This window comes from Pan paniscus, chromosome 9, assembly GCF_029289425.2.
Source record: "Pan paniscus chromosome 9, NHGRI_mPanPan1-v2.0_pri, whole genome shotgun sequence".
In the NCBI taxonomy this organism is placed as follows: Eukaryota; Metazoa; Chordata; class Mammalia; order Primates; family Hominidae; genus Pan; species Pan paniscus.
In genome coordinates this window covers 66,768,410-66,789,903 of record NC_073258.2, presented here as the reverse complement: position 1 = coordinate 66,789,903, position 21,494 = coordinate 66,768,410, and the positions used below count along the sequence as shown (strand labels likewise).

Below are 21,494 nucleotides of genomic sequence, written 5' to 3'. Positions count from 1 at the left end.
CTCTCTTTGTCTCCCAGGTCCCAGCCCTCTCCTGTCCTGCTTCCCTGCCCTTCTCTGTCACCGTACCAGCCTCTGTTGTAGCCACAGTTCTGTGTGAATTGATCTGGCACATATCCAGCTCCCCTAGTACAGCAGCTCCAGGAAGGCAGGACTGGTTCTATTTGTGGCCAAGAGCTTAGGACGTGGTGGAGTCTCAGTTTGTTGAGTGAATTTTTTACATTTATTTTTTAATTTTTTATTTTTTATTACCAGTAGTTGAACATAGATGTTGAGTGAATAGATACCCATCTCGCAAGCAAGGAAACTGGGGCTTAGAGACAGTAAGAATCCAACCCTGGACTGTTTGACTGTGCTGTGCTCCATGGTGAGCCACAGCCAGCTCTAGGCAGAGTCAGGACAGGTTCAGATGAGTGTTAGGAAAAAATGAGTATACAATGCTCAGCCCTGTGCCTGGCAGGTGGTCAGCACCTAGCATTATTCCCTGCCTCCGTGTGGACCAGGGCCCCAAGAAGCGGGGGCTTGCCCCTCACACCCCATCCTGGATTCCGGCAGCAGGGATCCCTGGGGACATGTGATTGTCCCTCCCAGCCCTGCACCGCTTAGTAAGGGGGACTTACTAAGCGTCCCCCTAAAGCTACCCACATCAACTTACGCTCAAAGTAAAAACAGAGTTCCTTGGACAGGTGTGCCTGAAAGTGAGTCCCTGAACCTCCTCTCCCCAATTAGACTGCTGCCCCGGGTGCTGTCCGGGAGAGGGTCTGGTGCCGCCCTGACTTGGCAGCGCTTTTCCTGGATGTGCCCTAGCCGTCCCCACCTCCTGCTGAGTTCTGTGAGTCAGAGACGGAACCCTGGGGTCTCCTGGCAGGCCCCACAGTAAGGCCTGGGCCCCCGCACGTTGCAGCCTTTCCTTCCAGACCAGTGGACAAGCCTGGTCTGGAACTATGCTCCTCTCCAGCCATGGCCAACCTGAAGACCCCCACCCCCAGCCGCTGCCAGCCCCTGCCCTGGGGCTCTGTTGTGCCCCTCTCCAGCCCCTGGGCCCTCGAACAGCGCCCCCCTCCTCCCGGCTGTTAGCCTGGGAAGGGGGCCAGGCCCTGAGCTCAGACCTTGGCGATTCCAGAGTGTCTGAGGCCCAGAGCCAGCCCCGCCAGCACGGCCACACGAAAGGAAAGGGGGGAGGTGGCAGGGTGGGCACCAGGAAGCCATTCCGAGGGGGCTGGCAGGGAAGCTGGGTTCTAGCTTTGTTCTTTCTGCTCCTCTTCTGGACCCCACAGACTTCCTCCTGGGACCTCCGTGAGCCCTGGCCAAAGGCTGTCCCCACCCTTTAGCCCTTTCCTCAGAGGGGATTGGACCAGCACTAACGAGAAGTTACTTTGGGGCCCTGAGACCCCCGCGTTTGCAAGGGAGGCTGGGAAAGAGCTGGAAGGCCTGGGCTCCGGCTCCACCCGGCCTCCATCGTCAGTGTGACCCGGCAGGGCCACCTCTCTCCCTCAGCCTCGGTATCTCGCTCTACGCAGGCCTCCCCGCCCCGCCCCGCCCCGCCCGGAGGAATCCGCGGCCGGCCCGACGGTCCCAGGTGAGGGCCCTCTGGAAAGGGCCCAGCGCGGCCGCGGGTTCCGGCGGGGGCGGGCATCTGGGGTGGGGACTGTCCCCGCGCCACCCCCCACCCCCCAGCCTCCGCCAGCCTGCACACCCTCGCTTCTCCAGGCGGCAGAGACGACGCTTTAAACAAACAAACAAAAAAAAACTGTGTCCCTGGCCCGGGGCCAGCGTCCCAGCCCCCCTCGCCGCCGCCGCGCCGCGCTCCAGCCAGGGAAAACAACTGCTCACTTCTCCCTGCGCCCTCCCCGCGCGCTCCCTGCCTCCCCGCGGCCGCGGGAGAGGAGCCCGGCCAGGGGGAGGCGCGGAGCGGGCCGGCCGCCTGGCCTTCCTCTCCCTCGCTCCTCCTCTCCGCCTCAACTTGCTCCGGCCTCCTCGCTCCTGCCTGAGTTCGGGGCCTGGTCTGGGCTTCGTCCTGGGGCTGGGAAGTTTCTGCGCTCCCCGCTGTCCAGTCTGCATCTCCGCGCCTCCCGCCGGGCCCCCGCGGTCCCCTCCCGCCCGCTTCCCCCGCTGCCCTCCCTCGCTGCCCCCTACCCTCTCCCGGGGCTCCCGGCCCTCTACTCCCTTCGGGCGCGGGCCCCTCGCCCCGCCCGGGCGCGCCCCCCCTCCCCCGGGTCCTGCGGCCCCGGATGCCCGGGCCCCGAGGGGCTGCTGGCGGCCTGGCCCCTGAGATGCGCGGGGCGGGGGCGGCGGGGCTGCTGGCGCTGCTGCTGCTGCTGCTGGGCCTGGGCGGCAGGGTCGAGGGGGGGCCGGCCGGCGAGCGGGGCGCAGGCGGGGGCGGGGCGCTGGCCCGCGAGCGCTTCAAGGTGGTCTTTGCGCCGGTGATCTGCAAGCGGACCTGTCTCAAGGGCCAGTGTCGGGACAGTTGTCAGCAGGGCTCCAACATGACGCTCATCGGAGAGAACGGCCACAGCACAGACACGCTCACGGGCTCCGGCTTCCGCGTGGGTGAGGGCCGGGGGCACGGCTGGGGGCAGGGGAAGGACAGGCACCAGGCCCGGTGGGAGAGCTAGTGGGGTCTTGGCCTTAGAGACTGGGGGCTGAGGGTATAAAGGGCAGAGATCCGAGGGCCTGGGGGACCAGGGGCCTCAGGGAACTTGGGAGGCTGGAACTCTGGGGGCCAGAGCTGGAGGGCTGCATGGAGGCCTGGACTTTGAAGCTTTGCGTTAGGGTTGGGGCCTAAGGGGTGGGGAAATGCAGAGGTCCTGGATGACACTGGCTTCCCAGAAGGTGCTGAGTTCTGAGCAGGAGCACACAGGGTTTTTGAGGAATGTGAGCCGGGGACAGGAAGCCTCAGAGAAGGGCTAAATATTCCCCCAAGAAGCAGACTTGCTGGAAGAAACAAGAAAAGTCTTTACAAAATGTCTAAAGTAGGGCCTGCCAGAGTAGACACCTGCATTCCCTGGGAGGAGGAGCTAAGGTCAGGGCTGGGGATGGGAGCCGGCTGCTGGCAAGGTCTGAGTAGGGAGGGTGTTGGGGCCTAAAAGTAGGGTGCAGGCCTGAAGGTAGGGACTAGTTCGGGGTTCTCAGCCTCTCCTTTTCCAATGCCTCCCCATAAGCTCCTAACATCCTGCCTCAGAGGCCCTCAGGGCCCCCCTCATCCTCCCCCAAGCCCCTACACCCTCCCCAGTTCAGCTTGGAGTCCACCCCCTCCCCAGCATCTCTCTTTAAAGGGCCAGGCCTGGGGCTCAGTCATCCTCCTGCTAGGCCCCGTGGGCCAGGCTCGGGGAGGTGTCCCAGCAGTAATTACCCTCCTGGACAGGGTAATTAGGCCAGGCCCAGGATGGCACCAGCAAAACAGCCCCTCTTACACATTCCTATATTCACTCGCCCACTCACAGAGCTAAGGAACCCCACTCATGTGGCTCACATTTGTCATGAGATGGGGTATGCGTGCGTGTGTCTGTGCGCATATTGCCCCTGTGTCTGGGGTCATGCCATGGGCATGGCGTGGCATACTGTGAAGTACCCGTCTTTGTGTTGTCTTGGGTGTGTGTCTCTAGTCGCTGTTAGAGAGTATGTGGGAATGTTTTTGTTTTTGTGTTTTTGAGATGGAGTTTTGCTCTTGTTACCCAGGCTGGAGTGCAATGGCGCAATCTCAGCTCACTGCAACCTCCGCCTTCTGGGTTCAAGTGATTCTCCTGCCTCAGCCTCCCAAGTAGCTGGGATTACAGGCATGCGCCACCACGCCTGGCCAATTTTTTTGTATTTAGTAGAGATGGAGTTTCACCATGTTGGTCAGCCTGGTCTCAAACTCCTGATCTCGAGTGATCTACCTGCCTCGGCCTCCCAAAGTGCTGGGATTACAGGTGTGAGCCACTGCACCCGGCCAAATGTATGGGAATGTTTATGTGAACCTGTGTTGGTGTCAGGATGAGTCTCTGTGTGTGTGTGACAAGAGGACTGTGGGTGTGAGTGTACGTGTGTCCATCTCCCAGGCTCCCTGGCCATCCTGCCTAGGCTGCTGTCTCCATCTGTGCTGCCCACATCCCCCAGGCTCGGTGCCCAGGCCACAGTGGGCGGGTGTCATTGGGAGGTCACTCTCACCGCTATGAGTGACTCACTGGGAGACAGGAAAAAGAGAATCCTACCTCCCCCCGCCCAGGACACACCCCTCTGCTCTGTGAGGCCTGGCCCCAAGAGGCCAGGCAGGATGGGCTGGGCTGGGATGTGCTTAGCCTGACCCTGAGGGCCATGGATATGGGCTGTCCCTGTGAGGCCCTTCTGGCATCCAGGAGAGCAGCACCCCCGCCCTCCTGCCCTCCTGCCCTGGGAAGTGAGGGCAGCCATGGGATGGGCAGGAGAAGGGCTGGGGCTTTGGGATAAGTCAGAGCCCCAAGGCTGGTAGTAGCACAGGTTGAAGGTGAGTATGGGACAGAAACAGACAGAGGTCCCATCCTCTCCCTCAGTCATTCTTTCATTCATTCCCCCGAACCCCCTGTGGGACCCAGAGCTGAGGCCAGCCTGGCCCTGCCTTCCAGAACACCCTCTATAAGGAGGCAGACAGACAAGAACATAGCCAAGCAGGTGTCAGGCAGAGCTGGCCAGTGGGTGGTAAGGCAGGAGAGGGAGCTCAGGGGGGCCGGATAGGAGGAAAGCCTCCCTCCTGGTGGAGACACTGAGCTAGGAAGGATGAGATCTGCATATGTAGAGAGGGGGGGACCTGGGGCCCTGTTGTGGAGGGAAGGGCATGGATGAGGCCAGGAGGCAGGAGGCAGGCACATTTGCAAGAGGGAGATGGGTCCTGGGGTGTGCAGTGCACAGGGAAGGAGCAGAGGGGGATGGGCTGAAAAGGTTCTGGTCCATGGAGTGAGCTTCTGCCTGAGGCAAGTTTCTCTGGGACACTGAGATTGTGGACCAGCAGGAGAGGCTGGAAGCCAAGGAGGGGTCTGGGTGGCCAGGCCTGGGCCAGGGCAGGAGCAGTGGCCCTAGGGAGGAGGGGAGGCAGGTTCATGGGACATTAGAGGCTGTAACTGGGCAGGGGAGAGCAGGAGGGACGGAGCCGTGGGGGCTCAGCTGTGGATGCCTGGTGGCCAGGTGAAGAGGAGGTGGGGAGGCAGGATGCTGACTTCTGACAGTATGTCCTGGGCAGAGGTGCCTGAGAGAGCCCTGGAAAGGCTGGGGGCTGTGTCTGTGTCTTGAGATGTGGACATCTTTGGCAGTGGTGAGGTGGGCGCCCCAGGATGGTGAAGAGGGAGAGGGTGGAGAGCAGGCAGAGAGGACTGAGGCCTGAAGGAGGGAAGGGTTTATGGGAGAAGAGGAGGAGGCGCCAGGGACGGAGCCAATACCTTTGGAAGGCCCAAGGGGAAAGCCAGATCACCATAATTATTTGCTACCACTTATTAAGCACCCTTTGTGTACCAGGCCCTCCTGGGGTAAGCATTTGTACAGCCCTTACCTCATCTAACCCACACATCTCTACAGATGAGGACGCTGGGGCACAGGGAGGGGGCGTGAGTTGCTCAGGGTCGCACAGCTGGCACATGGCTTAGTGAGGATTTAAATCCTGGACTTGAGACTCCAGAACCCAACATGGGTGTAAGGATGTTGGGGAACCTAGAGAGGGCAGTTTCCCTATGTAGGATGTATCTCAAAACCTGGCTTCCCAAGAGGACAGAGCCAGTGGGTGGCAAGGAAGTAGGGAGGAGGGGAAAGAGACAGGATGTGGGTGAGGGCCTGACCCCACTCTTCTCCCCAGTGGTGTGCCCTCTCCCCTGCATGAATGGCGGCCAGTGCTCCTCGCGAAACCAGTGCCTGTGTCCCCCGGACTTCACTGGGCGCTTCTGCCAGGTGCCCGCAGGAGGAGCCGGTGGGGGTACCGGCGGCTCAGGCCCCGGCCTGAGCAGGGCGGGGGCCCTGTCCACAGGGGCGCTGCCGCCCCTGGCTCCGGAGGGCGACTCTGTGGCCAGCAAGCACGCCATCTACGCCGTCCAGGTGATCGCTGACCCTCCTGGGCCCGGGGAGGGGCCTCCTGCCCAGCACGCAGCCTTCCTGGTGCCCCTAGGCCCGGGACAGATCTCAGCAGAAGGTACCAGGCAACTGGCAAACCCGGGAAGGTCGCCAGTGGGTGGGCACTAGGGTGGCCAGGGCAGGGCAGGTTCAGCCCTGGAGGAGCTCAGCGCGGTGACCCGCGGCGCGGTGCGGGCAGCCCTGAGGCCACTGCGCCCGCCCCCAGTGCAGGCCCCGCCCCCCGTGGTGAATGTGCGCGTCCATCACCCGCCCGAGGCCTCGGTCCAGGTGCACCGCATTGAGAGCTCGAACGCCGAGGGCGCAGCCCCCTCCCAGCACCTGCTGCCGCACCCCAAGCCCTCGCACCCCCGGCCGCCCACCCAGAAGCCCCTGGGCCGCTGCTTCCAGGACACTCTGCCCAAGCAGCCCGTGAGTGAATCCACAGTCGGGATCGGCCTTTCCTTCTCTCAGGGTTGCTCTGCCCCAACTCACTCGGATAGCAGAAAACTGAGGGGCGGGGGAAGAGGAAAAGGCCCAACCCTAACAGGCGGCAGCGGGGCGGGGTGCTCTGTGACCCCACCTCCCCCTCCTTCCCCTAGTGTGGCAGCAACCCCCTCCCCGGCCTCACCAAGCAGGAAGACTGCTGCGGTAGCATCGGCACTGCCTGGGGCCAGAGCAAGTGCCACAAGTGTCCCCAGCTGCAGTGTGAGTGCTTGGGCTCAGGGGGCGTTCCCTATCTGGTGGCCCCTCCCCACCCACCCCACCCGTCCCTGCAGTGGGAGTCCCCAGGTCACCAGATTCCTCTCTACATCTGCTCTGCCCCTCCCCAGTTCCCTCCTCACCCTCCCCTGCCAAGCTATCCTCTCTCTGCAGACACAGGAGTGCAGAAGCCAGGGCCTGTACGTGGGGAAGTGGGCGCTGACTGTCCCCAGGGCTACAAGAGGCTCAACAGCACCCACTGCCAGGGTATGGCCAGCTAGGAGATTCTGTGGGCTGGAGGGGCAGGCCAGCCATCACTGGGGGTGGGGAGGGTCCCAAGGTGGGCGAGAGAGGAGGTGGGGCTGGGGCAAGACCCTGAGGTTCTTGGAGCAGCCTGCTGTCACCCCATGGCCCCAGACCAGAGGGGCCAAACTTCCACTTACCACAGACATCAACGAGTGCGCAATGCCGGGCGTGTGTCGCCATGGTGACTGCCTCAACAACCCTGGCTCCTATCGCTGTGTCTGCCCACCTGGCCATAGTTTAGGCCCCTCCCGTACACAGTGCATTGGTGAGACCTGGGGCTCAGGTTCCTGGGAGGTCACAAGGCATGGGTGGGAGCAAGGATCAGAGATCGCAAGAGATCAGAGTGGGGTTAAGGGTTGACTGCAGGAGGAACAAGGCCCAGAGCCAATAGGATCAGGGATCAGCAGGGTCCGGGGTCACATGAGATCTGCCATTAGCAGTCACTTGGGGTCAGGGATTACATAGAGTCAGAGTCATGCAGAACATAGGCTTGATGAGTAGGAGTGGTGAAGTCCAGGATAGCTAGAATCGGGAGTCAATGGGGTCAGTGGTCACATGAGTTCAGGGTCATATGGGGTCAGAGACCACATGGGGGATCAAGGGTTGTCTGGGCCGGAGAGGCAAGATCTGCAGCAGCTGGGCAGAGGGACGTGGGCAATGTGCAGGCTCAGGTGCCCATGCCCCCCACTGGCCCCTGCAGCAGACAAACCGGAGGAGAAGAGCCTGTGTTTCCGCCTGGTGAGCCCTGAGCACCAGTGCCAGCACCCACTGACCACCCGCCTGACCCGCCAGCTCTGCTGCTGCAGTGTCGGCAAGGCCTGGGGCGCGCGGTGTCAGCGCTGCCCAACAGATGGCACCGGTGAGTCAGGGTTACCCGGGGGTAGGGGTTCATAGGTCCATGCACCTGTCCAGGAAATGCTCACTTTTGTGTCTGCTGTCTTGACTGCAGCTGCGTTCAAGGAGATCTGCCCAGCTGGGAAGGGATACCACATTCTCACCTCCCACCAGACGCTCACCATTCAGGGCGAGAGTGACTTTTCCCTTTTCCTGCACCCTGACGGGCCACCCAAGCCCCAGCAGCTTCCGGAGAGCCCTAGCCAGGCTCCACCACCTGAGGACACCGAGGAAGAGAGAGGTCTAGCCTGACCCCTTCTGATCCCTGACCCATGCCAAGCCCCTAGGCCTGACCCCTTGACCCCTGATCCACAGATCTGACCTCACAGTCTAACCCCCAATTCCTTATCCCTGACCCATCCACTGACCTCCCACCTGACCCTCTGACCCCTGACCCAGATATTTGACCCTGAGCTATAACCTCCTAAGCCTTCTACAGCCTGACCTGTAACCCAAGGCCATTCAACCTCATCATGTGACTACTATGCAAACACACCCTAACCCCAGAATCTAACCTCTGACCCTTGACCTGGAGACATGATTGTTGAACTCCCAGAGACCCTAACTGCAAATACTCAGCTGCTGATCCCAGATCTGACTCCCTTCTCCCGCCCCAACACTTCATGGCCCCATCTTCTTCCCTTTTAGGGGTGACCACGGACTCAGTGAGTATGAGAACCCAGATGGGAGGGGTGGGCAGGCGAGGGACAGGAGGGCTCATGCTGCTGTCACCCGCAGCCGGTGAGTGAGGAGAGGTCAGTGCAGCAGAGCCACCCAACTGCCACCACGACTCCTGCCCGGCCCTACCCAGGTGAGCTGGGCACTGTAGGGATGAGTCCTCAAGGGCTGAATCACTGGGTGGGCGGGGAGTTCACAGTTTAAGTACTCGGGGACAGTCAAGCTGGGGTGGGGCGCCGGGCCAAGACTGAAGTGGAAAGGGAGGCTTCAGTCAATATCGTCTCTGACCAGAGTGCACTGCCGCCCGCAGAGCTGATCTCCCGTCCCTCGCCCCCGACCATGCGCTGGTTCCTGCCGGACTTGCCTCCTTCCCGCAGCGCCGTAGAGATCGCTCCCACTCAGGTCACAGGTAAGGCCCGCCCAGCAAAGCCTCCCCTGCCTAGGCCACGCCCCCAGTTTAGTTTTCTCTCCTCCCTCCCGCCCCCTGGCATTCCCTAGCGCTAATAGGCTAGCGTGTATCCAGGGCTGAGCACTGGGGAAGCCTGGTGAGCACCAGAGATCCCACTGCCCTAAACGATCCAGGTAGCATGGTGGTTAGCCCATTCTGAGGGATTTCATTCATTCAACAAATACTTATTAGTGTTACAGGTCTTTTAGAATTTGTCTAGCAGGTTTCCCAGTTTTTTTTTGTTTTTTGTTTTTTTTGAGACGGAGTCTTGCTCTGTCGCCAGGCGGGAGTGCAGTGGCGCAATCTCGGCTCACCGCAGCCTCCGCCTCCCGGGTTCAAGCGATTCTCCTGCCTCAGCCTCCCGAGTAACTGGGATTACAGGCATGCGCCACCACGTCCAGCTAATTTTTTTTTTTTAGTAGAGACGGGGTTTCACCATGTTGGCCAGGGTGGTCTCGATCTCTTGACCTCGTGATGCGCCCGTGTCGGCCTTCCAAAGTGCTGGGATTACAGGCATGAACCACTGTTCCCAGCCCATAACCATCTTTCAAAATCTGTTCAGAAAGCCTTCTATCATTGCCACCCTACTTATTATCACAACCCTCAGAACTCCTTCCTTCTACTCTGATTTTATTTTTATTTTTATTTTTTATTTTTTGAGATTGAGACGGAGTCTCGCTCTGTCGCCCAGGCTGGAGTGCAGTGGCGCGATCTCGGCTCACTGCAAGCTCCACCTCCCGGGTTCACGCCATTCTCCTGCCTCAGCCTCCTGAGTAGCTGGGACTACAGGCGCCCACCACCACACCCGGCTAATTTTTTTGTGTATTTTTAGTAGACACGGGGTTTCACCATGTTAGTCAGGATGGTCTTGATCTCCTGACCTTGTGATCCGCCCGCCTTGGCCTCCCAAAGTGCTGGGATTACAGGTGTGAGCCACCACGCCTGGCCCTGATTTAGTTTTTCATAGCATTTATAAGACATAGGAGATTCTGCTTATTGATCGGCTTGTTGCCTGTCTGCTCTGCAAGGACAGGAAATTTTTGTCTGTTTTTGTTCATGCAGTATCCCCAGCACCTCAACAGTGCCTGGCACATAGTAGGTGCTCAAGAAATATTTGGGTTCCTTTCTTTCTTTTTATTTGTTTAGTTTGTTTTTTGAGACAGGGTCTCACCTTGTGACCTAGGCTGGAGTCAGTGGCAGGATCATGGCTCACTACAGCCTTGACCTCCTGGGCTCAAGTGATCTTCCAGCCTTGGCCTCCCAAAGTGCCAGGATTACAGGTGTGCGCCACCATGCTCTTTTTTTTTTTTTTTTTTTTTCCGGCCTGGGGAGTTTTCCTGTGAAAACTGGGAAACTGTGGCAGGGTGCAGTGGCTCACAGCTATAATCTCAGCACTTTGGGAGGCTGAGGTGGGTGGATCACGAGGTCAAGAGATTGAGACCATCCTGGCCAACATAGTGAAACCCAGTCTCTACTAAAAATACAAAAAAAAAAAAAAGATTAGCTGGGCGTGGTGGTGCATGCCTGTAGTCCCAGCTACTCAGGAGAATCACTTGAACCTGGGAGATAGAGGTTGCAGTGAGCCGAGATCGTGCCACTACACTCCGGCCTGGGGACAGAGTGAGACCCCATCTCAAAAAAAAAGAAAGATGGTTAGAAATGCCAGAGACATGAGGAAGGGAGGGGCATTCAGGTTGGGAAAAGGATATCACAAGGGAAGTTAAGTTGGGCAAAGGCATGGAAGCATGAAACACTGGTGGAGGAGGGAGAACCCACACACAGGCCAGTGTCTCTGAACCAGGGGAAGTCCAGTGCACTGAGCCTTGTCAAGGAGGCTTGAGTTTAATGCCAGAGGCTATGGGCAGTGTCTGCAGGATTTTGAGCATCATAATTGCTAGCTCAGACTGAGCAGTCCCTCTGTGCCAGGTACTGTCTGAAGAGTTTTACGTTCTAAATACCATTTAACCTTCTCATACTCTGCAAAGTGAGCGTTGTTAGCCTCGTTTTCCAGATGAGAAAGCTGAGCCTCAAAGAGGTTCAGTAACCTGCCCCAGGTCACACAGCTGAGCCGTGTTCAAGCCCATGCCTGTGTGGGCTTCAAAAGCACAAGGGAACTGCCAACCCAGCTGAAACCCTGATCCTCCATGAGCTCCTGGGGTTAGGGCTCAGGTGGGAGATGGCTGTTCTTGGGGGCTTTGGGAATGTGGACAAGGCCCCTCAAAGGAGGGGCTGTTAAGGAAGCCTAAGGAGAGGTACTCCAGGCAAAGAGAACAGCCTGCAAAGCCCACTGGCCAGGTGAGTTTGGGGCAGAGCAGAGTTCACTGTTATGGCCCAGGCTGCATGGCAGGAGTGAGGGGGAAGGGGTGTGGGAAATGAAACTGGTGAGCAGTGAGGATCCAAAGGAGGGAGAGGCTGGAGGCAGGGAGTCCTGGGCTTGGTGTCAAAGAGAGTGAGGGGGGTGGTTCCTGGATCTGACTGCCTGTGCACAGCTTTGGCACTAGTTAGGATTCCCAGGAAACCAGCTCCTGCTAGTCTTGGGAGGGGGTAATCAACCCTTCTGGAATAGGGGGTCGGGTCCCTGGGGCAAGGGCTTATGGAGTCACTGGGCTAGAGGACACTGGTGTGACCGAGGCTATAGAGTTTAAGGTATTGAGGCGACTGGGGAGAAAGGAGTTTTAGTCCCTTGGGTGGGAGTACTGGGACGACTGAGGGGCCCTGAGGGGATGTGGTTTGGTTTGAGGTGAGTGGGGTCAGGGTCTTGGAGTGAACCGGGAATGGAAGTATCCGGGCCTGGGCGTGGGGTGATACGGCTGTCAGGGGCCTGGAGTCCTAGTTTGGAGCTTTCTGGGGTCTTGATATTGGGGTTATCTAAAAGAGAGAAATAGGACATCCTGGAGTTGGAGTATGGGCGTACAGGAACCTGAGGTCATGGTGTGACTGGGGTGTTGAGGTCTGCCCTGGGGATATGGCAGAAGGTGAGCGCTCCCTGCTCCGCCGCTTGACCTGGCCATGCCCGCAGAGACTGATGAGTGCCGACTGAACCAGAACATCTGTGGCCACGGAGAGTGCGTGCCGGGCCCCCCTGACTACTCCTGCCACTGCAACCCCGGCTACCGGTCACATCCCCAGCACCGCTACTGCGTGGGTGAGCGCAGGGCAGGCAGCGGGCGTGCAGGTGGGTGGGGGGGGACCCCAGATAACGACGCTTCCTTTGACTTTTCTCGGCCTACCCGTTCTTCTCAGATGTGAACGAGTGCGAGGCAGAGCCCTGTGGCCCGGGGAGGGGCATCTGCATGAACACCGGCGGCTCCTACAATTGCCACTGCAACCGCGGCTACCGCCTGCACGTGGGCGCCGGGGGGCGCTCGTGCGTGGGTGAGCGCCGCCAGGGCGGAGGCGGCCCTGGGTGGGACGGGCTCTCCTCCAGACCGCCGTGTAATCCCTCCCCTTGCCCGCCGCCTCCTACACCCCCTTCGTGGCCCCTTCCTCCCGCACAGACCTGAACGAATGCGCCAAGCCCCACCTGTGCGGCGACGGCGGCTTCTGCATCAACTTTCCCGGTCACTACAAGTGCAACTGCTACCCCGGCTACCGGCTCAAAGCCTCCCGGCCTCCTGTGTGCGAAGGTGAGGGGACCCCATTCAGACCAAAGAAGGGGCTCCTTAGCTGTCTCTCCACCTGGGGTGGGGCTGGGGTGCCTGCATTTTTTTTTTTTTTTTTCCCGAGACGGAGTCTCACTCTGTCGCCCAGGCTGGAGTGCGGTGGTGAGATCTTGGCTCACTGCAACCTCCGCCTCCCGGGTTCAAGCGATTCTCCTGCCTCAGCCTCCCGAGTAGCTGGGATTACAGGCGCCTGCCACCACGCCTAATTTTTGTATTTTTAGTAGAGACGGGGTTTCGCCATGTTGGCAAGGCTGGTCTCGAACTCCTGACCTCAGGTGATCCACCCGCCTCGGCCTCCCAAAGTGCTGGGATTACAGCCGTGTGCCACCGCACCCGGCCTGTATGCTCGGCTCTGGGCCTCTCAGAGATTGGGGTCCGGGAGCCTCGTTGATCTGTGTGGGAGGAAGTCCCTGCTGTGGACGCTGGGAGCCGGGCCACCCGCGTTGTCCCCAGATGGGTCCTCTTCCTTCTCCCTCCCGTGCAGACATCGACGAGTGCCGGGACCCAAGCTCTTGCCCGGATGGCAAATGCGAGAACAAGCCCGGGAGCTTCAAGTGCATCGCCTGTCAGCCTGGCTACCGCAGCCAGGGGGGCGGGGCCTGTCGCGGTGAGGGCGGGGCCCGGAGCCGAGTGGGTGGGGCCGTCGGGTGCCTTCCCCAGTCTGGCTCCGCTGGGGGCGGGGCGGGGTAGCGGTGGTGATTGGCGTCTGGGGGCGGGGCCTTCCGGGAGTAGAGGCTGCCCTCTCAACCCCGCGTTCCAGGGAAGAGACCCACACCCCCGCGAGGTGCGCGGTCCGCCTTCCGGTGGGGCAGAGTCTGAGGCTAGGTCTTTCCGCCGCAGACGTGAACGAGTGCGCCGAGGGCAGCCCCTGCTCGCCTGGCTGGTGCGAGAACCTCCCGGGCTCCTTCCGCTGCACCTGTGCCCAGGGCTACGCGCCGGCGCCCGACGGCCGCAGTTGCTTGGGTGAGCGCCAGCACCCCCGCCCCGGGCCTCCGCCGCCCCCTACGCGCTGAAGCCGGGGAGCGGGTCACGCTGTCTGTAAACAGTGGGTGGAAGGTGGCTCATTCATCCCCAGGTGACTCTGCTCACTCATTTTCTCAACGAACCTTGCCAAGGAAGGCACCACTAGAATTTCCACGTAGGAAGGGTCTCAGGGAGTAGAGCTCGAAGCTGCGTTTGCAAAGCATGTTACTTAAATTTGAAGGAAAAAAGATATCAAAGAATGAGGGCAGATGATAGTACTCCCCCCTGCACTCCTGTTTATTATACGCCAAGAGGCGGGGCTGGGGGCTGGGACTCATTGAAAACTGGAGAAGGAAAGACAGACTGTAGCATGCAGTGCTGGGCCTGGATGGAGCTGGGCTGCTTCCTGGAGACACAGCGGGATGGGAGGAAGGAGGCCTGGGTCATCTTAAAGAATCACTAGGAATTGGGCAAGAAAGGAGGAGAGGAACAGCATGGCAGACACAGGGGCTGGCACTGGCAGATCAGAGGTGAGACAGAGGATGGGGTGTTGGGGAACTGTAAGGAATGATCAGGCTATGGGGGCTGAGGCTGGCCGGGGAGGGATAGGTCCCCATCCCTTGGAGGGCCCCCTAATTCCTGCCTGGGAGGTTGTGCTTCACCCAGAAGGTGTTAGAGGGCACCTGAAGCATTTTAAGTGTAAGAGTGACAAGATTTGCCATTTGTTTTAGAACGTTCCCTGCTGCTGATTGTGGAGGGAGGTCTGTTGCAGAGACTTAGGGCGGAGACAGTGGTGGACAGGATGAGTGGTGGGCTCAGGATGGCCATGAGACGATGATATTGGAGAACTATTAGACCTCCTGGGTTTTTTAACTGGATGTCAAGTGAAAGCGAGGGTGATAATGACCCCTCCCCGTTTCCAGTTTGGGTGAGTGAGGGGGTGGTGCTGCTCACTGGGAATGGGTCCTCATGCGTGGGCATGTTTGGGAGGGAAAATGCTGAGCTCCACATTGGACAAATTGAATGGATTGTGCCTGTGAGCCTCTCAGCAGGAGATGCCAGCATACCCACCTGGAATGATGGACCATGGACCGGGGGAGCTATGGAGTCTTGGGTGGGCCTGCTTAGCCAACCCAAGGTGGGTTGGGTAAGCAGAGCATCTAGCAGAGCCTTGTGGACACTGACAGTTCAGGGGCAGGCTGGGGAAGGCGTTGGAGGAGATGGTGGGGGAGGGATGGCAGGGGCGCCTGAGGGGCACCATCTGGGAAGCTGGGGAAGACATATTTCCAGGGAAGGAGGAGGATGAGCCAAGTGCAGTAGAGAGGTTCTTGTAAAATAATAACTGGTGAGACAATAAGTCTTAGGACAAGACTTAGGGGTCTGCCCCCTAATCCTACCTGGAAATCCTAGTGATGCCTTCCTTGGCAAGAAGGTCCCTGGTAGCCTTGGCAGGGTAGCTTTTGGGATATGATAGGGACAAAGGCCAGAGATATGTGGGCAGAAAGTGAAGAAGAACAAGACCTGGGGACTCTTGCTCTTCCAAAGTGGGGCTTTGGTATAGGCTGAGGAGGTGATGCCAGGAGAGTGGACCAGGAGACGAGGGCAGCAGGGTCAGGAGAGGAGGGAGGAGAGCCAGCGGAAGGGACATCTCTTGCTGTAACAGGAGCAGGAGGGGAATGGATGTAGATAACGATGTTCAGTGGGTTAAGGGGGATTACCTTTAATTCTCTCAATACACAGTGAAGGGCCTGGGTTGAGTAGGGGACTCAGGAGAACAGTGGCGGTTTGGAAGTATCCCAGGGCATGGGGCTGCCTAGGGGCTTTATGGAAGTCAAAGCTTTAGAGGAGTCAGAGAGGGAGGTGCCAGCCACACGAGGCTCTGCTGGACTGAGGCTGAAGCCTGTGGGTATGTTCCAGCATGCTCAGCTTGGTGGCTGCTCCAGTCCCACTCCGCACCCAGGATCCACAGGCCACAGCTCTGACCAGAGACTGGGCATTGCCAGACAGTGAGGAGGAAGGAGAGGTGTTTATGGATCAGGGATGGGAGTCCTAGGGATGATAAGCCCTGGGCTCCAGCTGGGAACTATCAGAGTCTGGGGGTGTCAGGCAAGCTCGGAGGACTGAGAGGGAGGCCACCAAGCCCTGTGAGAGAGAAGGTGGAGGTGAGGACTTGAGAACAGTGGAAAGAAGGCAGCCTCTGAGGGCCCCAGGGTGGAGCAGATCTGAGTGATGAAAATCCCCTTGGGACCCTGAGAGTGAGGGGAAGGTCACGGAAGCTGAGAGATCCAGGAATGTGAGGTCAGAGGCTGACCTGGTTGTCCACGCGGATGTTCGAAACTCCCAGGATGGAGAGAAAAACAGAGCAGGAGGAATGAGGAAGGTGGGTGCTGACAGCCACAGGAGGACTGAGGCTGCAGGAGGCCGGCGGCACCTCAGAGGCTGAGCTCAGGCTTGGAGGGGTCTGGGATGTGGGCAACAACTGGCTCCACCAGAGAGGCCTCAGGAAAGTGTGTCCCGGGGGAGGGTCAAGTTCCTTTACTGCATGAGCAGAAGAAAGTGGGAAGAACAAGGATAGGGAGTTTATCCCCAGAGGAAAAAGGGAGCCATGGCAGGTGAGGGAAGGGTGGGAGCAGCAGTGAAAGCGGCTGGGGCAGGGAGAGAGGGCGGGGGAGGCTGGGAAGGCTCTTTAGCATCAGACCTGGCCTAGGGACCCTGGCAGCACCTGACCTGGTCGTCAGGGCACTGTGTGCCACCCAGAAGCAGGGTGAGGCCTGTGCTTCTGAGTGCTGCTGGCCTCAGCTCTGGTGCTCCAGGCCATGCGCAGAAGTGAGAAAACAGTAGTAGAAACCCAAGACCACCCAGCCTGGTCCTCTGACATCCCCTGTGCCCTGCAGATGTGGACGAGTGTGAGGCTGGGGACGTGTGTGACAATGGCATCTGCAGCAACACGCCAGGATCTTTCCAGTGTCAGTGCCTCTCTGGCTACCATCTGTCCAGGGACCGGAGCCACTGCGAGGGTGAGGGATCTTAGAGCTGGGGTGCTGACCTGTCCCTCCCTACCCCAGGACCCCCACCCCCCAGGGTCCAGTCCTAATCCAGATCTCAGTTGGGGCATAGGGGCGTGGGACTGACCCAGGGCTCTGGGAGAAAGCTTTGGCTGCCTCAGGCTGGGGTTGGTGATCAGCCCCTGAGATTCTCCACCCCTTCCATCCCCTACAGACATTGATGAGTGTGACTTCCCTGCAGCCTGCATTGGGGGTGACTGCATCAATACCAATGGCTCCTACAGATGTCTTTGCCCCCAGGGGCATCGGCTGGTGGGTGGCAGGAAATGCCAAGGTATGGGGGACTGGCTGAGGGTTCCTGAGGGATGTGGCAGGGAGCAGTAATTCCCTAGACACACTGTGGCCTTTCTCCATCATCCATCCATCCATCCACCCACCCACCCACCCATCCACCCATCCATCCAACCATCCATCCTTCCATCCTTCATCCATCCATCCATCCATCCATCCATCCATCCATCCATCCTTCCATCCTTCCATCCTTCCATCCTTCCATCCATCCATCCTTCCATTCATCCTTCCACTCACCCACCCATCCATCTGCTCAGCCTTCCGGTCTTTCACCTAGAATAACAATGATCACAGTAAACATGACAGTTAGTGCTATTGTGGTGCTTATTATGTGCCAGGCACTCTGTTAAGCTCTTTACAGATATTAATGTATTGGTCTTCCCCATCAACTCACCCATACACATGCATTCATCCAACAAAAGTTTAGGCTGAGTGCAGTGGCTCAGGCTGGGGGCGGTGGCTCACGCCTGTAATCCCAGCACTTTGGGAGGCTGAGGCGGGCGGATCATGAGGTTAGGAGTTCAAGACCAGCCTGGCCAATATGGTGAAACCCCATCTCTACTAAAAATACAAAAATTAGCCAGGCGTGATGGCGCACGCCTGTAGTCCCAGCTACTCGGGAGGCTGAGGCAGAAGAATCATTTGAAGATGGGAAGCGGAGGTTGCAGTGAGCCGAGATCACGCCACTGTACTCCAGCGTGGGCAGAGAGTGAGATTCCATCTCAAAAAAAAAAAAAAAAGAAAGAAAAAGTTTATTGAGCACCTACTATTTTCCAGGTTCTGTGCTTTGTACTAGGTAATCAGCAATCACCCAGGGCTCCCAGCTAGGGGAGGCCGACATGTAAACTGATTCTGACAGTTCAGGGTCCTGGGTGCCAAGAAAGGTATAGACTAATGATTAATTGCAATGGGGAGGTGAATGTTGAACTGGACTGAAACGTAAGTAGGAGTTCCCTAGGCATGGGAAAGGCAAGGCACGAGAAGTCATTCCAGGACCAAAGAGCAGTAATTGCAAAGCATAGAGATCTGGAAGGAGCTAGTTGTGTTTACAGAGGAGGGGAGGGTGCCCTGAGCACAGAGTTGGGGAGTGGAGGGTGGTCTAGAGTAAGGCGTGATGAGACCTAAAGGTATGGGAAGCTCAATTTGAAAGGCCTCAAATGCAATTTGAGGCCTTTCCATTTGGGCTTCTGATACTTTTAGGTTTTGTAAGGTTAGTGGGAGCCACTGAAGGTGTTATGAAGGACAGCAGCTAATGTCCACATGCACATTCAGACACATGCACAGACACAGCATACTTCCTGCTGTACATACTTTGAAACCAAAGTGGAAATTCAGGTTCTGAACTTGTGTGAGGCCCTTGAGGTGCAGCCCCAGGGAAAGAGGGGCTGGGTTTCCAGCTGCGCTACTCTTGCCCCGCAGACATAGATGAGTGCAGCCAGGACCCGAGCCTGTGCCTTCCCCATGGGGCCTGCAAGAACCTTCAGGGCTCCTATGTGTGTGTCTGCGATGAGGGCTTCACTCCCACCCAGGACCAGCACGGTTGTGAGGGTGAGTGTCCTCCCAGCTCCTCCCTCGGACTGGACAACTCCCCTGAGCTGCAGCTAGGATTCAGAGATGTGTCCTGGCCCCACCCTCCTAAATTTGGGGAACCGGAAGAAATCCCTTTTGGCTGGGGGAGTCTGGTGGGGCCAGACCATGAAGGGCCCAGAACACCACGTTGAGAACAGAGCCAACTCTCAGGAGGAGGCTAAGGGGAGCCAGGGAATGTGGGGGGAAAGACCTGTGGTGGGTGGGCAGGGTGGACAGGGCCAAGGGGGGTCTGTGCACGACCCTGAGCTGCCGTCCGCCCCTCAGAGGTGGAGCAGCCCCACCACAAGAAGGAGTGCTACCTGAACTTCGATGACACAGTGTTCTGCGACAGCGTATTGGCCACCAACGTGACCCAGCAGGAGTGCTGCTGCTCTCTGGGGGCCGGCTGGGGCGACCACTGCGAAATCTACCCCTGCCCAGTCTACAGCTCAGGTCAGGAGCCGGGCAGGGCCCTTCCCAGATCTTCAGTTTCTTCATCTGGAAGCCAAATGTGGGAAATGGCGCCCCCTGGCAGTTGGGAAATAGGCGGCGGGCTGCAGCCCTAAGCCCACGCGCGCGCTCAGTCCTGCCTCTTCCCTCCCCACGGCCGCCCTGCCCCTGCAGCCGAGTTCCACAGCCTCTGCCCAGACGGAAAGGGCTACACCCAGGACAACAATATCGTCAACTACGGCATCCCAGCCCACCGTGGTAAGCGACCTGCGGCTCCGCCCGCCCCGCGCCCTCTCACCCCGGGTTGGGCTCGCCCGGATCCCGCCGGGGCTCGCTGGGTCAGCTGCCCGCGCCGGGTAAGCCCCGCCCGCACCTTCCTCGCAGGCCCCGCCCTGTAGGCCCCGCCCCTCCTGTAGGCCCCGCCCGGGCATGGCTTCGCTCCGGTGGTGCGCCCAGCCCACGCCTCCGGGCTGCAGCTGCGGGACCGGAGCGGCCAGTGTTTGTCACCCCGCAGACATCGACGAGTGCATGTTGTTCGGGTCGGAGATTTGCAAGGAGGGCAAGTGCGTGAACACGCAGCCTGGCTACGAGTGCTACTGCAAGCAGGGCTTCTACTACGACGGGAACCTGCTGGAATGCGTGGGTGAGCTCCGCCCCCTGGCGGCCGTGGGGAAGCGGCAGGGAGACACGCGCCACCGCGCCCATCCCGGGCCTGCCCCTGCTACCCACGCTTTTCCTCCCTGCAGACGTGGACGAGTGCCTGGACGAGTCCAACTGCCGGAACGGAGTGTGTGAGAACACGCGCGGCGGCTACCGCTGTGCCTGCACGCCCCCTGCCGAGTACAGTCCCGCGCAGCGCCAGTGCCTGAGCCCGGAAGAGATGGGTGAGGCCCGGGCCGGGGAGTGGGGTACGCGGGAGGGGCGGGGCCCGGGCCGAGGTGTGACGGCCCCCACCCACCCCCTCGCTGTTCGTAGACGTGGACGAGTGCCAGGACCCGGCAGCCTGCCGCCCTGGCCGCTGCGTCAACCTGCCGGGCTCCTACCGCTGCGAGTGTCGCCCGCCCTGGGTGCCCGGGCCCTCCGGCCGCGATTGCCAGCTCCCCGAGAGCCCGGCCGGTGAGGGCGAGGGTTGGCCTTGGCCGACCCCGGGGCCCTGTCCGTCACGTGGCCCCCGCGCAGGTGGGGTGGGGCGGGGGCGGAGGCGGGCGGTTCCTGCCTTGGGCCCCTCCCCTGATGCCAGGTGTCTTCCGCAGAGCGTGCCCCGGAGCGGCGCGACGTGTGCTGGAGCCAGCGCGGAGAGGACGGCATGTGCGCTGGCCCCCTGGCCGGGCCTGCCCTCACCTTCGACGACTGCTGCTGCCGCCAGGGCCGCGGCTGGGGCGCCCAATGCCGACCGTGCCCGCCGCGCGGCGCGGGTAAGGCAGTCGGGGAGGAGTTGGCCGGGAGCGAGGATGGGGGCCAGGGCCCGGGGACCCGGACGTCGCTGACCAGTTCTGCTCCTCCCAGGGTCCCATTGCCCGACATCGCAGAGCGAGAGCAATTCCTTCTGGGACACGAGCCCCCTGCTGTTGGGGAAGCCCCCAAGAGGTGAGTGCTGCCGGGTCGGGCGGTGGCGGGGTTGGTAGCCTTTGGCCGGGGCTCAGTGTTGAAGTCCATATTGTTCCGGGCCACGCAGATGAGGACAGTTCAGAGGAGGATTCAGACGAGTGTCGCTGCGTGAGTGGCCGCTGCGTGCCGCGGCCGGGCGGCGCCGTGTGCGAGTGTCCTGGCGGCTTCCAGCTCGACGCCTCCCGCGCCCGCTGCGTGGGTGAGCCGGGCTTCGGGGGTGGGGGCAGGGGCAGGGGCGGGGCCGGTGGTGAGGAGCCGCCGGTGAGGAGCCGCCTGGAGGCTCAGCGAAGCCGCACCCGTCGCCCTCACCTTCAGATATCGACGAGTGCCGAGAGCTGAACCAGCGCGGGCTGCTGTGCAAGAGCGAGCGCTGCGTGAACACCAGCGGCTCCTTCCGCTGCGTCTGCAAAGCCGGCTTCGCGCGCAGCCGCCCGCACGGGGCCTGCGTTCCCCAGCGCCGCCGCTGACGCCGCCCTCGGCCCAGACCTCGGTGATCACTGAGGGATTTCCGCGAGCTCGGCCTCACTTCTGCCCCGACTTGTGGCTCGGACCCAGGGACCTTCGGGGCCCGCAGACCCTCCCGGCGCCTTGAGACCCGAGGCGCCCCTACCGGCCCCCCTCCCCGGTTAGCGGGCGGTTGTAAGGTCTCCGGCGGGCGCTGCCTGCCTTCCTCCCAGAGGGTGTTTCCTAGAAACTGATAAATCAGATCGTGCCTCTTTACCCTTGGCTTTCGAAGCAAATTGATGTTCACGTCTGACGTGGGCGCGGGCTGCGCAGGGCGGCGCCAGACCCCAGCCGCCTCCCAGGGGCTAG

General features: G+C 60.2%; 1 protein-coding gene and 1 pseudogene across 5 annotated transcripts; both read left to right on the top strand.

Annotated features, from left to right (window-relative positions):
• The first annotated feature begins 1,594 nt into the window (after positions 1-1,594).
• Positions 1,595-21,401, top strand: LTBP3 (latent transforming growth factor beta binding protein 3). 5 transcript variants are annotated; one of them, XM_008954066.5, is made up of 28 exons: positions 1,596-2,547; positions 5,798-6,127; positions 6,275-6,477; positions 6,648-6,753; positions 6,922-7,014; positions 7,196-7,318; positions 7,754-7,912; positions 8,003-8,188; positions 8,596-8,612; positions 8,686-8,758; positions 8,936-9,034; positions 12,093-12,218; positions 12,317-12,448; positions 12,571-12,699; positions 13,220-13,342; positions 13,576-13,698; positions 16,593-16,715; positions 16,918-17,037; positions 18,474-18,602; positions 18,909-19,076; positions 19,248-19,331; positions 19,588-19,716; positions 19,820-19,957; positions 20,049-20,189; positions 20,327-20,488; positions 20,580-20,660; positions 20,749-20,880; positions 20,997-21,401. In XM_008954066.5, exons 1-28 carry the CDS (start codon positions 2,229-2,231, stop codon positions 21,146-21,148), a joined length of 3,900 nt encoding a protein of 1,299 aa, XP_008952314.2. In that variant the 5' UTR covers positions 1,596-2,228; the 3' UTR covers positions 21,149-21,401. The 5 variants fall into 5 exon arrangements, with proteins under 5 accessions (XP_008952313.2, XP_008952314.2, XP_008952315.2 ...); XM_034933016.3 differs by having other exon boundaries at positions 2,414-2,543; XM_008954065.5 differs by lacking the exon at positions 7,196-7,318 and having other exon boundaries at positions 1,595-2,547.
• LOC112441259 (U7 small nuclear RNA) lies at positions 9,263-9,305 on the top strand (annotated as a pseudogene).
• Positions 21,402-21,494: the final 93 nt, after the last annotated feature.